Here is a 16,276-nt window from a genome sequence, read left to right as displayed (position 1 = left end):
AATTAGTATAGATTAAAATTTCGTAGTTATTAAACCTTTAAAAAATTGAATTCCCATTCAAAAGTCGGAGTAAAACGACATTTTGAGATAAAAAAATAAAAATGTGAAAGTAAAACTGACACTATAACACAAATAAGGTAAAAACAATATTTTTCTATTCAAATTTTTTAGTTATTTTCCTCTTAAATATGAGATGTAATATCATGCTTTAATATCCTTGTCATCGAATAACGAAATTGTTCATCTTTTCTTTTCAGTGTACAAATTTCTTTAAAGAAAATTGTTTTTTTGCTCTCCTCACAAATGAGGATTTTTGTTTAGTGTCAGTATAGGTTTAAACGTGCGATATATTTTACAACGATCAGTTTTATGTGTTTATTAAGAACGTGATGCGAATTGAGGCAAATAACAATACCGACGTTTATTGTCTTGTTGATTCAAAACAAATAGAAGAAAACGTTCGCTGAAATAGCTTCTGGTTTTAACGATTATGTAAGTTAAACATTTTAAGAGTAAAGTCTAATTTTTTCATTAGTTCTTAGAGACTCAACCTAAAAGAATGCGCTTTAATTCCAAAATTATGACATGTGTCTTACCATCAGCTTACACCTACCTATCTCAGTAGCCATGATTGTATATTAAAACCTTCTTTCTACCTCAAAGATAAATCATTCCATATTCAAAATGTAAATAAAAAAGTAATAGCTAAAGTGGCGTAGTAAGGAAACTGTCGTCGTGTTTATGGCATCGTCTATAAACGCCGGTTGGTTCTGGCTGCACTATGAGCTGCGCGTAATTGTCGGGTTATCGTCTGATGTATAATGAGGCTCGCCTTGCCGCGCACTTGACGCCAGCTTATCGCGAATGTATGTATTACGACCGCTACTCGTATTTGAATGATATTTAATTATTGTACGAATGTGTGGTTCGCTTTTTTAAGGGTTAAGACACCATCGTCTAAATTAATGTATACTCTTTTTTGTTCATCCTAAACGTTTTTTTAAAACATGGAAACGATAACGAGGTTATTCGGTAATGTAGGTTTCAAATATTCGGTACCATATTATGAACTCTGATAGTTATAAGTTTCCATTGGTCACAGACCGGTTAAATCATTGAGAAGGTACCTACAGATGGTGTTGTCTGAGTTCCATTTAAAGTAACGTGAAAAAGTTTAGGAAAAAATAGTATCACTTAATTGAAAGTTGACCAAACCTTGTAGTCGCTACGACAATCCACCGTAGACGTTAATCGTAGACCTCTCGTAGAGCTGACTTACCTGAAGCTTACGCTTGTTTATATCACCTTTCTCTTTACATTCTGCCACGAGGAATATTCATTCCAAAGACATCTTCAAATAACTTTTAATAACGTCCAGGCTTCATTTCTTAGAAAATTAGACAAATAACTACTACACGATCAAAATAATCGAATAATTTAGATAGTATAAGTAAATTGTGATTTGAATTGACGCAGCAAAGACTCCTCAATATGTAGTTTATTTAGTATATTGTTAAGTAAAAGCCAAAGATTTCTATATCACGTTATTTGTCTAAATTTCTACCAGTGTTGTTGCTGTTCTAGTGTTGGGACTCACCGGTGTTGTTGTTGTTGTTGTAGTGGTGTGCCGGCGGCGGGATGTTGTACTCGGGCAGCTCCGGGAGGCACACGTTGCTCTCGTACATGTTCGGCGGGACGTTGGCCAGCAACGAGCGCTCCTTCTCCACGTCTATCGAACATATTGGTTTGTGAGATTTTGGATTAAGATGTTGAAGAGGTGAAAGGAGATGATTTTGTAGTAGAATTCGTGTAGACTCTTGATTTTTACGATGCTTTGAATAAAGCCTTGAAATAAATGAATGTAAATGATTTCTCGAAAATAAACCAGCGCTTTTAGGGTTTTGAAATGCGTTTTACTTAGATAAATGATGATAAGGTCTAATTGTCTAATTATCTCTCCATCTTCTTAGTGAAAATTAAAGATTAGCTACTCTAAATGAGGAAATATATGAAAAAGAAGGAGGGTTACAAACCCGGTATACAAATACCTACCTTTCTGCAGGATCTCGAGGTGCTCCCACAGTATGTCGCCCATGAAGGCGGGCGCGCGGGCCACGAACTGCTCGCGCCCCATCGCGCAGATGTCCTTGCCCTGCGTGCGCGCGAACTGCTGCAGCGCCACGCCCTCCAGGGAGAACTCCCGCGCAGCCCACCGCAGCCACGCCGCCACCGCCGCCTCGTTCCATTGCCGAGGATCTAGATTAAAGAGAAGGTGGAAATTAAGTGGCATTATCATAAAACGATAGCTTAAACGGATTATAATTGAAGTCGGTTAGAGTGAATTTAGGAGAAAGAGGTTAGTAGTAGTAATTAGTCTTAGAATGATTCATCATCACCAGCCCATATAGGTACGTGCACTGCTGGACATAGGCCTCCCCAATTGCACGCCATCGACATCTATCTTCGAATGATTGTTTTGCAATTATTTCAAAACAATCACAAAAAATACCTAAGGTACCTTTTCAATTACCATTACGTTAACAAGCAATTAAAATTATTCACTATTTCAAGATATGCGTAGGGCGAATAATATGAAATCAGGCCGGCAGTGGCCCTGATTGGCGTTAGCTATCAAGTACTAAAATGCACAATTGTAGCCGGATGGCGCGCAGGGCTGCAACACAACAATTAGCGGGGCAGCGAACCGGCCGCGGTTGCCTCACAGCGGAACTTGCCACATGCGCCGGAAGCGGCCCGACCTTGACGCCCCAATGTATGCACCGGCCGACCGCTGTCTTTGTACTCATTAAGGATTTCTATTGTGATCACTAGGTCCCTCTCCTAGCTTACTTGTCAGGTATCTATTAAAGACAAATCTGCTATCCAGTAATTTAGTAAGATTTTCAGAAATATATACCTGTAATCATTATGATTGGGTAACGATGAACAAATATGTAATGCAACCGGCATTTAATACTCTTCAAAGCCAGAAACCTCTTTTTGAATAAATACAGTACTGGCAATATAAAACTTATGGTTGAATTCTTCAGAAAATATTCTGTTATTTCCAAATACATTTTCCAACAACATTATTTTTTATGAAACAAGTCTTGATGAGTAAAGGAAAACGCTGATAATTAAGCTGCTGCGTTCAAAGAAAGCATTCTGCATAACTTTCAAAGATCAATCGATTCAATCAGTGACCATTAACCATTTTCTAACCAAGTAGGTTAACTACAAGAAAAACTCAATAGATAAACGCAGTTATGTGCTACGATGTTATAAATTATTGCTATACTCGGAACTTTTTTCCCTTCGAACAGGGAGAGCTGTCTAATAATAAATAATTAGTTTAATTACGGCTTTTAGTCGGGACATAGCGTTTAATGTTTTGTAGTAGGACTGTCTGGCGAAAGCGTGTATCTTGACGGTGTGATCTAACATGAACACATCAAAGTGAAATGACAACGTTTTCATTAGTATCGCGGTAAAATATGATTTAACATTGATGTTAATAGGGCGACAACTTTATAAGAAGTATCGTGACAAGCGAGTTTTCTTTGTTTATTTGTATTTTGTTACATTTATTTGCTGCCTCAAAGGAAAATAAGTTTGTTCGTAATTATTTCTTAATCCGACATTAATTATTTCTTGTTTATTTTGACTTTGGTGTTTAGCTTTTATTCTGATGTTATAACAGATTTTATATAAATAAAAAAATGATAGGCGCAAAGTGCAAAAACTACTAAAAAAATACGAAAACGGAATATAAATTTAAAAATAAGTAATCGGTAGTATCTTACATTAAGAGAAATCTAGGGGTCTAACCACCACGAGTGAGTACGACTAATATGAAAGGGACACCGCTCTTCACCGTGTATTGCGCTATCTCGCTTAGTCAATATCGATTTATTAAAAGAGTTGATGGTAGGAGGTAGAACAAAGCCCGGCTCGTATGTTAATGTAGCAATTTCATTAACTACCGATGTCAAGATAACACTCTGTCTTCGAGACTACAGGACGTCATTGAAAACAGAATCACTTTATGTTTATCGAGATCACGAGATAGCACCAGCTCTTCGACTACAACTAAAGCTAACATAAACTTTGATTCCGAATCCATTACCTGCTTGTTTATATTAATTGTGTATGCAAAGTGGGCATTGTTAACGATAGGACGCGATGGATTGTAAAATGCAGTTGCGGTTTTATTGTCGTTTGTATCCGTGTTTCTATTCTTGTAAAGAAGGGTTTTAGCAATACTTTTTTCAACAAAATTTGGTAATTATTTGCCTATTTGTTTAGAATGCTGAAAATTAAGATAACAACTATATTGTTTGTATTCAGTTTCAGTGTGGTCTGATATAATTATAGCTTTAGATTAATATGTCAGCTGACAAACCGGGTGTTATCCACAAATAAAGTCAAATCAATTAGGAATCATGTATCCACCATAGCCACAATATAGTAATAGCCTTTATAACAAGGTGTTAAGATTCATTTTACAGCCACCATCTGCCCTTACCAGTACATATATTTTATCTGAATATCGTCGTTTTTCCTGTAACACGTTTAATTATAGTGAAATGTGTTACTGCAAGTGCAACCGGTTTCTTTGGATCTTACGGATAATTTTACGTGTTTTAATATCATAATGTTATCTTAATTGATATTTCATGATTCTCACACGAGGAGCTCTTGAGAGGTGATATTCTTTGAACATAACAGTGTCATACAATTAATTGGTATCTTAATAAAACAATTTAATGTTTTCTCTAACTTTTGTTGTAAAATAATAACGAACTGTGTAGTGCTTACCAAGTACATATTTATGTTATGTTTTCAACAAGTTCTAGGTTCTTAAGGTCATTTGTAGACGAAAGAAAATCTAGTTTCCCAAAATCCACCTTGTTTTTTTGTTTTAATCTTGTTGAAAACAGGTAACACTTGATAATCGATAACCTACTGGACCCCACTTGTACAAAAAGTAGGTTACCTACCATCACGGAATAGTGAACTGTAGGACAGAGATAGTACACTACAGACGAACAGCTTTGTAAAGCGGCGTGTCTTTTCCACAGCCGAACAGTACTGCTTTACGAGCTCAGTGGTAGGGCCCCAGTTTAATATATCGAATACTTTAAAATTTTATCAATTTGGTTTTTATTACGCAATTTATTACGTTGAACAATTAAAACGAATCAAGTCGATGACACACGTGTATAGTCACTCACACATGCGTAGAATTCTGATAAGGTATGTACCAAGCTAAGGTCGTTTTGTTATTTCGCCTTAATTTCTTGTTTATTAAAAAGGGCACTCAACACATTAAAGATACCTTGTTTATAATTAAATGAGGATTAGAATGGTAGTTTTTAAGGTATGTGTGTTTGTTTAATTATTTTTATGTAAATGGCCTTAACAATCTCAACGTTAAGGTGATTTGAAAAAAAAATGGTGTTTTAATTATTACTTGTGACATTTATCGACTACCCTCTCATTTTTTTCAATATATATATTTTTAAGTAAAACCGAATTGCATAAAGAAATCTATTGATAAAATATAGATAATAATCATAAAAGATTTAGCGAGTGTTATTCACATCCTGCGCGTGATTTTGTGTTAGATGCGCGCGGGCACACCGGAAGCGCGAATAGACGCGGCGCAGACGCACGCACTTCCGGCGCTAGGGCATCGAACCCGCCACCTGTCCACAACGCGATCCTAGGCAAACAGCTTTAAACCCAATGCAATCCCACTCATTAATTATATATTGTTTTGCGAGTAAAAGAGGTTGCTGATTGAGTGACAGAACTTTTTGAATTTGGTATTACTTTTCATTTGTTTTTCTTTTACTTCTTTTTTATTTAATAATAAGGTAGGTGTGGAAATCGCAGTTCGCTATTAGCCACCAACAAAGGAGGTGTGTATCGCCGGCGCGATGGCGGTCGCGACAGGGCGACGCGTCCGTCACATTACCATATGCAAATGATACCTTGTATTTATACGCTTTGTCAACTGTACGCTAACAGTTTTTGCTTGTAACCAGTATACACTTAAATATTGAACGAGGGAAAAACAAGACGGCTATCACAACATTCTTACGCGCTAACGACTTCACTTTACCAGCGCCGTGACAAAAAATGTAGCGATTATTTGTCGCCCTTGTGTACCGGACCACACCGCACGACGAATTTACACTTTAACGATTCTGTTTTACGCAATGTTAAGACGATTGAAAAGATTCCATAATTTCGCTCAGTAACCGAAGATTAATCACTTTTATTAGCTTACTTAAAAGCAGGTGCATCGTATTAAATCGTACTAATAGTATTAAGAATAACATGCGATGATTTTTTCCTTCGCTTCTCAGATCTCTGACTGAAGTCTAAAATTAATATAAATGCGGTTTTATTGCCTTTTCTTCCTGACCATAAAGTGCTGCTGAACGCTACCGAATGAACCGACGTTTACATTACTGAGAAATAAACCATAGCACGAATGGTCTCCTATTCACTCGCTAAGGAACACGACGAAATATCTTTGTGTGAAATTATCTAAGCATTTACTGAACGTTAAACGGTAATTTGAGTATATTTTATAGCTCAACCTCCATCCAATGCTCACTTTAATTGTCTATAAACAAAAGTTAATTATTTGGACATAATGAACTCAGAATTAGATATGTAAATAAAACAGATATGAAGGCTGAACTGGTTTCGAGAAGTCTTTATTTATTAGTGTTTTCGTTCAATGGTTAAACAGTGATATAAAGCGACATTCGGTGTTCACTAATACTGATGTACTAGACTTCAGGAAGATTTGTGTATTGAACATAAGTTATATTTTTTCGACTCTAACATTATTAAGTCGCTCATACGTACTGAAATGATAAGCAAAGGACATCTTCTCAAAAATATTTTTTTAAATTAATTAATTAAAAATTGTGGTCCTATTGATTATCTAATATATTCTTCTCATAAATGGCGGATTATTTATGTAGACTTTTAGACCTATAAGCATTTTTGAAGACAGCTTTGCTTTTAATGATGTTTCGTAATATCGTGATATCTTACCTTTCGGTACGCCGAGGCGCAGTTGCTCCTTCTCCCAAGAGGCGAAGGTAGCCTTAAGCGCCTCGGCCATCTTCTTGTTGGTGCCAGGCGTGAGCGGCGGCACCTGTGACGGGATGTCTGTAACAACCACAAAAACATATTACCATTTAACTATGATTAATTATAGTAACATTCAATTATTTTCAATAAATATAAAAAGAAAATTGGACATCAAAATTAATGTAGGTATACAAAATATTGAAGAAGTTACGTTATTTTTTTTTCGTATTTCAATCGCCACACAAATGACGCTGATTTTTTTAGGTTGTCAATTGTCAGTTAAACTTTAATCTTGACTTGTTACAAAACGTAGTAGTATTATTTGTTCACGAATACCAGAACGCTACCATATAATCAGGGCAGAGACCGTAGCTACCGATTCCACATCTTGCCTAAGGAATAGATTGTTTAATGACGTAAAAACAAGACGAGTATGTAACCGGTGTTGGGACGATCATCCAAAACTAATTCAAACATTTTCGTCAATCATTTGTTAAATTTTGTGTCTCTATCTACATTCTTACGACCTCAACCAAAAGTAAGAATTTATAACGATTTTCTTTCGAAGCAGATCATTGTGGAAGCAATTTATTATTTAAATGTGCTCCTATTATAATCAGGTTTGTTCATATGCATGGTCACTAGATATGATCTGTTTGCAATGAGTTATTCATAAGCCTGAGGGCCAACTTAAAGCAGAAAGACATTCATATAGTTTCTCCGAGTATTCTATAAACGATTTAGATCGTGGAAGGTTCAAGCAGTTGTCCACCGAGATCATTATCAATCGGATTAATTACTTTATCTACGGCATTTATACAGAGCGCCGAAGAACAAATTAATAGCCAACTTTTTGAGACTTGATGGTTTCGAATAAAATAAATCAGAGATAAACAAGCAAGATTGAATTTGTGTTGCGTGTGTGGGTGAGTGTACACTGTACGTGTGTATTTGTTGTGCGGGTTTGTAGGCTTCATTCATAAGTGCGCCAGGTTTGTTGCGTCGGTGTGCGTGTGGAGCGCGCCTGTGTGCGTGCTGCGCGCACCTGCCGACCAGTTCTGAGATGCGGAGATTTGTGCACCTCTCCCACGGTCGGTGCCCGCTCGGCCTCTGATCTGCTCTAGCTGAACCTCGTTCTGATATCATTTAAATTTTTCCCCGTGTTTGTCGTTTTAAGTTTCAATATAAGCTCGACAATTCGAATCTAGTCCAATCAATTTTTAATTGGTTATCTATTCTGTCAAAGATCAAAGAAATGATTAACTCCAGCTTTTTGAGTTATCTCTTCAGATGGAACAGATTTCTATAATTTTCGTTCTATAGAAACCTACACGTTATTATATAACACATAACCTTAAAAAGAAATTATGACACTACATTTTAGTCCAGGTGGAAAATCATTTTCTACACTTGAGCACCTTATAAACTACAGTCGGCATTACAATGCGAATCATATTTTTTTTTCTTTTCGATAACATAAAATAGTGTCTGACAGTAGGTTGTCGAAGGTGCAAGGTGGCCGCAGCGCTGGGCGCCGCTCGCGAATCACGCCAGCATTAATTGCGGGCAGTCCGGCACTGCGGTACTTCGGCATTGTGATTTACTCGCACTATATATCTCGCGCAGCTGCACTTGACTCACGATTACTGCGACGCATCTTTTTATACAAATGCTACGCACAGATAGCCTCTGATTGCGCTGTGATTGCGACTTTGTTAGCGGAATTATTGTTATTGGAGGTCGGTGAAATAGGTGTATTGAAGTATTTATTTCCTCTCGTTTTTTCACGTCTAGTTACATATATGAGGTTTTTGCTTTGCTGTGATATAACTACTAACCCTATCATTTTGGTAAAATTAAACAAAAATTCTCGTTTCTTGGGTCATTCGATTTTAGTACATTTCATTCTTTTCTTTTAATTCAAAAGTCGGTATTTTTGAAGTCAGCTATCTCTCAATAACTGCGCATTTAACTGTGAAATAAGCTAGTTATTTTCATTGTGATATGAGCGTGTATAGAGAGCTTCGCCTTTATCAAACACCTGCACCGCAACATGTCTGCACATGAAATGCATGCAACTGATTGTGAGCCTCGCTAACTAGCCTCCGGTGCTAGTAATTGTACAGAGTCATCGCACGCTAATTCATATTTTTCTCAATGAAAACAAAAAAAACACATTTTATTCCACGAACATCAAACCATTCTAATTAATGTTACACATATTTTCACATCAAACAACTGCGTGAATAAAAAGTAAGAAAAATTCAAACTTATGTTCTTTAAAATTATTTTAAAAGTAATAGAAGAGTGTTGTCATCAAAAAGTTTTTAACACAAATATATGCACCGCCTCCGTGGTCGTTAACGGTCGAGTGTTGGGATGGTACCAAGGTTATTTAAAAAAAAGATGAAACGGACATTAATTATGTTTGAGTGGTATAAAGTTTGCAATATTCGCGTGTCAAATACATCAGAAAATGTGAGCAAAAGTCATCGACTAACATTCCTAGCAAATAATTTGATGATGACTACTGACAAATTTGATGTCCCAAAGGATATATACTTATGTTATAACATTCGTTTGAGTTCTGGGTTCCGCAAATTGAAGTAAAACCAAGATTAGAGTTAAAAATAGTCTATTCAGGCACACAATGTTCATACACAGTAAATATTCTTAATAACTAGTAACGGTCGCGAGCGCAACGATTTCGTGCGCGCTGCGGCGGTTGGCGGGAGCGAACTGTCGATCACGCGAGCGGCGAACGACATCGCGCGTCGTCCTGCGCGGGGCGGGAGCGGGACGGGAGCGGGAGGAAGGAAAGAATTCCCGCGTACGCGCTATGTTAACATAGAAACGACGGTTGGGCAGGGCGTTACACTCTCCCCCTTTTGACCAGCGGAAGGTACTCCGAGTGGTCAAATACAAGAAAAGCGCTGCGGTTAGGTCACCTTTCGAGGGCGACCTCTATTACGTTTAGGGATAATCGGCTCAGGACATTCACCCTCCCTAGCATGGTAAGGACGCAAATCTGATACGTGATACTTGCCGATGATTTCTCCTGTCTTATCATGAGCTAGGAGGAATGTAGTAGGACTCACCTTTTTAGAGACGACGTACGGTCCATCCCGTTTCGGATTAAATTTCGAGGTGACACCTTTTGATGCGTTACTGAGAGTATGGGTTCGCATTAGGACTAAGTCTCCTTCCTGATAATCATAAACTGACGACCGACACTTATCGGCATATGACTTACGGACATCTTGCTGCCGTTCCAGAGTCTCTTTGGCCGTCGAGACGGTATCTGCGAGTTTCAGCAGATAAGGCGTAATTTGGGGAACAAAATTCTCCGATTCCACCACTACTCGGAGATCTGCCTGAGCAGTTAAGGGTGACCGCAGCTCACGACCGAACGTCAAGTAAGCTGGGGTACGATCCGTGGATGTAGTCACTGAACTATTAAAAGCAAACCGTACAAACGGTAATACCTCTGGCCAAGTCTGATGGCGACCTTCCACTAAGATGGCGAGCTGAGCCTTTAGGTCCCTGTTCTTTCGCTCGACTGGATTCGCCTGTGGGTGATATAAGGGCACCAGGCTTTGTTTCACACCTAGAACATACATCGCTTTTTGCATAACGTCTGCAACGAATTGCACTCCGTTATCAGAAATCATCCGCCTAGGAAGACCGAATCTCATAAATACCTCATTGACCAAAGTTTTAGCACACGTCTCTGCTGTAGCTTCGATGAGAGCGAAGACTTCCACCCACTTGCTAGTGGTGTCCTCCACGATGAGGATCCATCTCTCACCTTGGAGTCCTTTAGGCAACGGACCAAAAAGATCAACTGCGATAGTTTCAAACCTTTGAGACGGGACAGGAGTTTGAAGCAAGCCGGCTGGTTTGAGAGTTGATGGCTTGTAGCGTTGACACTCGATGCAAGTCTTCAAGTACTTGGTTACAAAACATCTCATACCAGGAAAATAGAATCTTTGCGAGATACGATGTATTGTTCTATCAATCCCACCATGAGCGGCGGTAGGCGAGTCATGGCATTCGAACATGACTTGATTCCGCAGGCTCTCCGGTACGACGAGTTGAGGCTCCTCGGAATCAGTATCAGGGACATACCGATACAGGACACCTTGATTCAGGAGATAGCCTCTCTCAGACCAACGATTTATGTTAAGTTCATCATTACCTTCGAGGTCATGGATGATCTTCGCAACTTCCGGATCAGCTAACTGCGCATCACGGGTGGAAGATGCATTCCAGCGCGGTACGTCAACAACAACAGGACAGACAGCCGATTCGGTTGCAGGACCATCGTCTGTCACGGGGCGGCTGAGCGTATCGGCAAGAACGTTAACCTTACCTGGGGTATACTCGATACGCAGGTCGAACGATTGCAACTTCAGGGCCCAACGTACTAATCTGCCACTTGGAGACTTGAGGGTAAAAAGCCATTTTAGGGGCTGGTGATCTGTCATCACGTTGATCTGGTGACCATCGATGTAACCTCGGAAACGTTCCACTGCCCACACCACTGCGAGAGCCTCCCTCTCCGTGGTGGAATAATTCTGCTCGGCTGGAGTGAGCAGACGGCTGGCATATTCAATTGGATGTTCTTGATTTGGTGACTCCCCCTGGAGTAAGGCTGCGCCTAGTGCGTAATTACTAGCGTCAGTCCGCAATACGAATGGTTTCGTATAGTCCGCTTGTACAAGAATGGGTGCTGTGGTCAGAAGTTTCTTAAGAGTTTCAAAAGCTTTACCTTGCTCCGTACTCCATACCCACGCCTGAGACTTCTTAGTTAATCGAGTAAGTGGTTCGGCCACTTTCGCGAAGTCTGGTATGAACTTACGAAACCACGAACACGTCTGGAGGAAGGTGCGCAGCTGTTGAAGGCAAATAGGCTCTTTCATACCTACCACAGCAAGCACCTTCTCCTCATCCGGGGATATACCTTCAGGTGAGATCACGTGACCGAGGTACTTAACCTTCTCTCTGGCGAAGACACACTTGTCCCGATTCGCACGGAGCTTAAATAAGCGGAGACGGTCAAATACCGCACGGAGATCTAGCAAATGACGAGCATATGAGTCAGATATCACCAATATATCATCAAGGTACGTCAGTACGATGACATCTTTGAGTGATGATCCTGAACGGAAGCGATCTATAAGCCTCTGGAACGTAGCCGGCGCGTTCTTCAGACCAAAAGGCATTCGTAAGAACCGATACGTACCAAACGGCGTGACAAACGCGGTTTTATCCTGATCCTTTACTCTGCATTGCCAATAGCCACTCCGAAGGTCACAGGAACTCATCACGCAACCTTTCTTAGTAGACTGGAGCAACTCTTCAATACGCGGCATAGGATACGCATCTGTTTTCGTAACAGCGTTGAGGCGTCTATAATCAACACAAAACCTGTACCCACCATTGGACTTAGGCACCAAAACAATCGGTGCAGACCATGCAGACTCGCACTCTTCAATAATTCCATCTTCTAACATTTTATCTAGTTCCATGCGAATTAACTCCTTCTTCGCTGGCGTAACACGGTACGGTGGCACGGCAATAGGAGGATGATCGCCCGTATCAATATGATGTTCGGCAAATGGCGTCGGTTCCCCGTTTTTATCAAAAATATCGGAATACTCACCAAGTAAATTCTCCAAGCCACCACGCTCCTCCTCAGTCAACAGAGTGCCCTCATCTCCCCTCAGTAGGCTGAGAGAAGCACACTCCACCACCGCCTCGCGAGAACTCTCCGTCAGTAGGGGGTGAATGACCTGAGGCCGATCAGCTGTATACCATGTCATAGAGGAAAAATTCAACACCAACTTAGACTTTGTAATGTAATCTATCCCTAATAGCGTTTCGTTATTTGAGGCATCGGGAAAAACCACAAACTCAATGGGAATACACAGAGACATACAACTTACATTAACACATGCTAACAATACGATATTCGTACGAATACTACCATCCGCAAGTCTAATCGACATCATCTGAGACTTAAATTTGACACCTAAACGTAGAAGTAGTCTATATAGGGTTGAACCCGCGATACTACGCCGGGCGGCAGTATCTATAAGCGCTGAACCACTATAACCTAATATCTCAATATTTAATATAGGTCGGTCTTGCATAATGATACTATTCGTGCTTGTATTTACATTAATACAGTCTTCTGCCGTGGTAAGTGAATAAAATACATTATGTTGAAGTTGTGGTTCATTTGAATTAATAACATTACAACTCAAACTCGATACATTACTTTTACAAGTAGGACAGTTTGCTCGAACAAACCCTTTTTCACCACAACCATAACAAATAAGGCTAGATTTATTATTACTAGACGATACTTTAGAGTCTTTCTTTGGACACGATTCACGCGTATGACCTCGACCTTTACAATACACACAAAACAACTTTGATACACTCGCGGTATTATTATTATCGGCACTTTGCAATTCGTTGCACATATTACGTACGGATCGAACCTGCGAACGCGAGATCGACTGCTGCGCTAACGCACCACTGAGCGTCGGGGTCATTGCACCGTTTCCCGCCGAATTGATGCACGGAGCAGCGGCGCGCGGCGGCCGCGGGCCGGCCTGCGCGCAGCGCGCGGGCGGCTGCGTCGTCTCCGTTGGCGCCGACTGCGAGGAAGTACTTGCGTTGGAATGTTCCGTGATAGATTCTTCTATATCTCGGGCTTTGTCGATTAGCGACTCAATAGTGTTAACCGTGTCCCGGGGTAATCGCTTTCGAATACGTTTATGTAATAATCCGTATATAATATCTAACTTAGCTTCTTCGGGTAATACGTAAGGTAACTTAGTGATCATACCTCGTAAACGTACAATGAAGGAGTCCGCGAGTTCTTCATTTTGTTCGTTTGCGAATATCTTTCGATACAGCTTATGAGCAGGACACGGAGTACCGTACATACTACGTAGTCGTTTGACGGCTTCGGACCACGAGGACACCTCCGTCCGGATCCCTCTCCACCATACTGCAGCCTCGCCGTGTAGCAGCATCGGGAGACCACGAAGCGCAAGGTCATCGGTAACCAATGCACACTCCTTATACATTTCGACGGAGTCAATGAAGGCTTCTACCATTTCAGGGTCTCGGTTTTGACCATCAAAACGTGCCGTACACTTGGACATGTTGCCTGATTTACTAGTTGACGACGACGGTGTCGGTGAGGGCGTCGCGGTATAACCACGCGCCGCGTGCGATGCCATGAGGGATTCGACGAGCTGCCGATTTGCTTCCGCCTGAGTGTTCGCGAAGGCGGTCAGAAATGAAGTCAGCTGGTCCCCAGACATGAGCACTGACGAAGATCTTCCAGGTTCTTCATCCGAGCTGGCCTGCGCGTCAAGGTCACCTGGGTCAGTTCGTACTTTACGTGGAGGCATCTTCACTCTTAACGTAGGTACCAGAGAACAGGAACACAGGAACTTAACACCGAAAAATCGTTACCGGTCGACAAGCACAAACTGGTTTAAACTGGTTCGCGGCCACGAGTTGGAGCGCCACTTATAACATTCGTTTGAGTTCTGGGTTCCGCAAATTGAAGTAAAACCAAGATTAGAGTTAAAAATAGTCTATTCAGGCACACAATGTTCATACACAGTAAATATTCTTAATAACTAGTAACGGTCGCGAGCGCAACGATTTCGTGCGCGCTGCGGCGGTTGGCGGGAGCGAACTGTCGATCACGCGAGCGGCGAGCGACATCGCGCGTCGTCCTGCGCGGGGCGGGAGCGGGACGGGAGCGGGAGGAAGGAAAGAATTCCCGCGTACGCGCTATGTTAACATAGAAACGACGGTTGGGCAGGGCGTTACAATATATAATTTTCCCGGTTCTCAGAAACAATAGCACGATATCCAATTATATTATTATTATTTCGATCAAAAATATTTTTCAGTCTCCAAACTAACGCATTAATATAATAGCTATAAAAAACGCAAACACTGACAACAGTCATGTAATTTTACATACATACACATCATTTTTTCTTACATCGCGTGCATTTTAACCTGACATACTGTATTCAATATGAAATCGGCTTCTAGACATACAAATTTGCAAATAATTTTAATAAATCAACCTAAAAGTAAATTAAAAATAAAACCGTGTCCGCCATCTTGTAATTGAATATCGTTAATTTATTTTCCAGACGCAAATTATAATAATTGGATTACTGGATTCACCAAATGAAATGTTATCGGAAATTCCTTTGCTTCAAAACGAAGTACAGTTGGATACCAGAGGGAAGTGACTCCTGAATTATATTACGAATCCGCCGTCTCCTCGGAGATTGCGGAAATAAAAAATTGCCAGCTGATGGCAAATAGAATCATTAGAACTTGGCTATCTGTGGAGTCAATTGACTATACTGATTTGCTTCTAAAGCTGACAACATACCATCGAAATCTACAATCTCAAGTTATATATTTTACGATACAATGTCATCAACATATGTATGCTATGTCGTAAACATGTCAGTGCCATAAACATTTAATTTGTACCATCATATTTCGAAAGGAACTGTATGACATTTAATACAAACAAAGGTAGCATTCACAATAGCATCATACTGCAACATTTAAAATCCAGGTTATCGCGGACCTGAACGAAACGAGTTGTAAATAGTAATGCAAGAAAGGGACAGGAAATGATTATGGTGCTAGACGAAGACGGAGAGATAACCTTTATAGAGGGCCTGCCATTTATTAGGTATGAAATGTCAGGTATTCGTAAGGCAGCCTGCGACTGACCTGTTTATGCGTCTTCCGCGTGAGAACCTGATCAGATCTCGAGTCGAGAGTATTATAGTAAAGAACAGTTCTGACTAGGAACAGATTTATTATTATTATTTTGTCTGATAGTATCTAAATCAAAACACTGGACTATGTATCATGAAGTGTGGTGACTAAGGGTGTTTACTTACGGATTTTTTTTATTTGAATAAGGATCAAAGCAGCATATTTTGGCAAGCAAACAAATTGATTAAGTACTAGGTAAAAGTTTATGTGGGAACACATTTTTATGCAGTATTAACGATTAATATCGACTGCATTGCTATAAAAAGACTACACAAAGCTCATCAGTCAGCCTACATCCATCAAATGTGGGTAG

General features: G+C 40.2%; 1 protein-coding gene across 1 annotated transcript; it reads right to left on the bottom strand.

The window, feature by feature from the left end:
* Positions 1-1,565: 1,565 nt before the first annotated feature.
* On the bottom strand, positions 1,566-7,205 carry LOC113508143 (protein C-ets-1-like). The gene is made up of 3 exons (XM_026891109.1): positions 7,078-7,205; positions 2,053-2,256; positions 1,566-1,729 (listed from the first exon to the last, which is right to left on the bottom strand). The coding sequence occupies exons 1-3, from the start codon at positions 7,145-7,147 to the stop codon at positions 1,581-1,583; spliced, it is 423 nt and encodes a 140-aa protein (XP_026746910.1). The 5' UTR covers positions 7,148-7,205; the 3' UTR covers positions 1,566-1,580.
* Between the last annotated feature and the right edge of the window lie 9,071 nt (positions 7,206-16,276).

This window comes from Trichoplusia ni, unplaced genomic scaffold (genome assembly GCF_003590095.1).
Source record: "Trichoplusia ni isolate ovarian cell line Hi5 unplaced genomic scaffold, tn1 tig00003949, whole genome shotgun sequence".
Classification (NCBI taxonomy): domain Eukaryota; kingdom Metazoa; phylum Arthropoda; class Insecta; order Lepidoptera; family Noctuidae; genus Trichoplusia; species Trichoplusia ni.
This window is presented reverse-complemented; position numbering and strand designations above follow the sequence as displayed.

Bases quoted from the DNA above. Each gene is read 5' to 3' on its own strand.
- LOC113508143 (XM_026891109.1), bottom strand. From the start codon at position 7,147: ATGGCCGAGGCGCTTAAGGCTACCTTCGCCTCTTGGGAGAAGGAGCAA. The intron at 2,257-7,077 runs GTAAGATATCAC...TCTTTAATCTAG, and splicing joins GCGCCTCGGCGTACCGAAAG to ATCCTCGGCAATGGAACGAG. The intron at 1,730-2,052 runs GTAGGTATTTGT...TATGTTCGATAG, and splicing joins CCTCGAGATCCTGCAGAAAG to ACGTGGAGAAGGAGCGCTCG.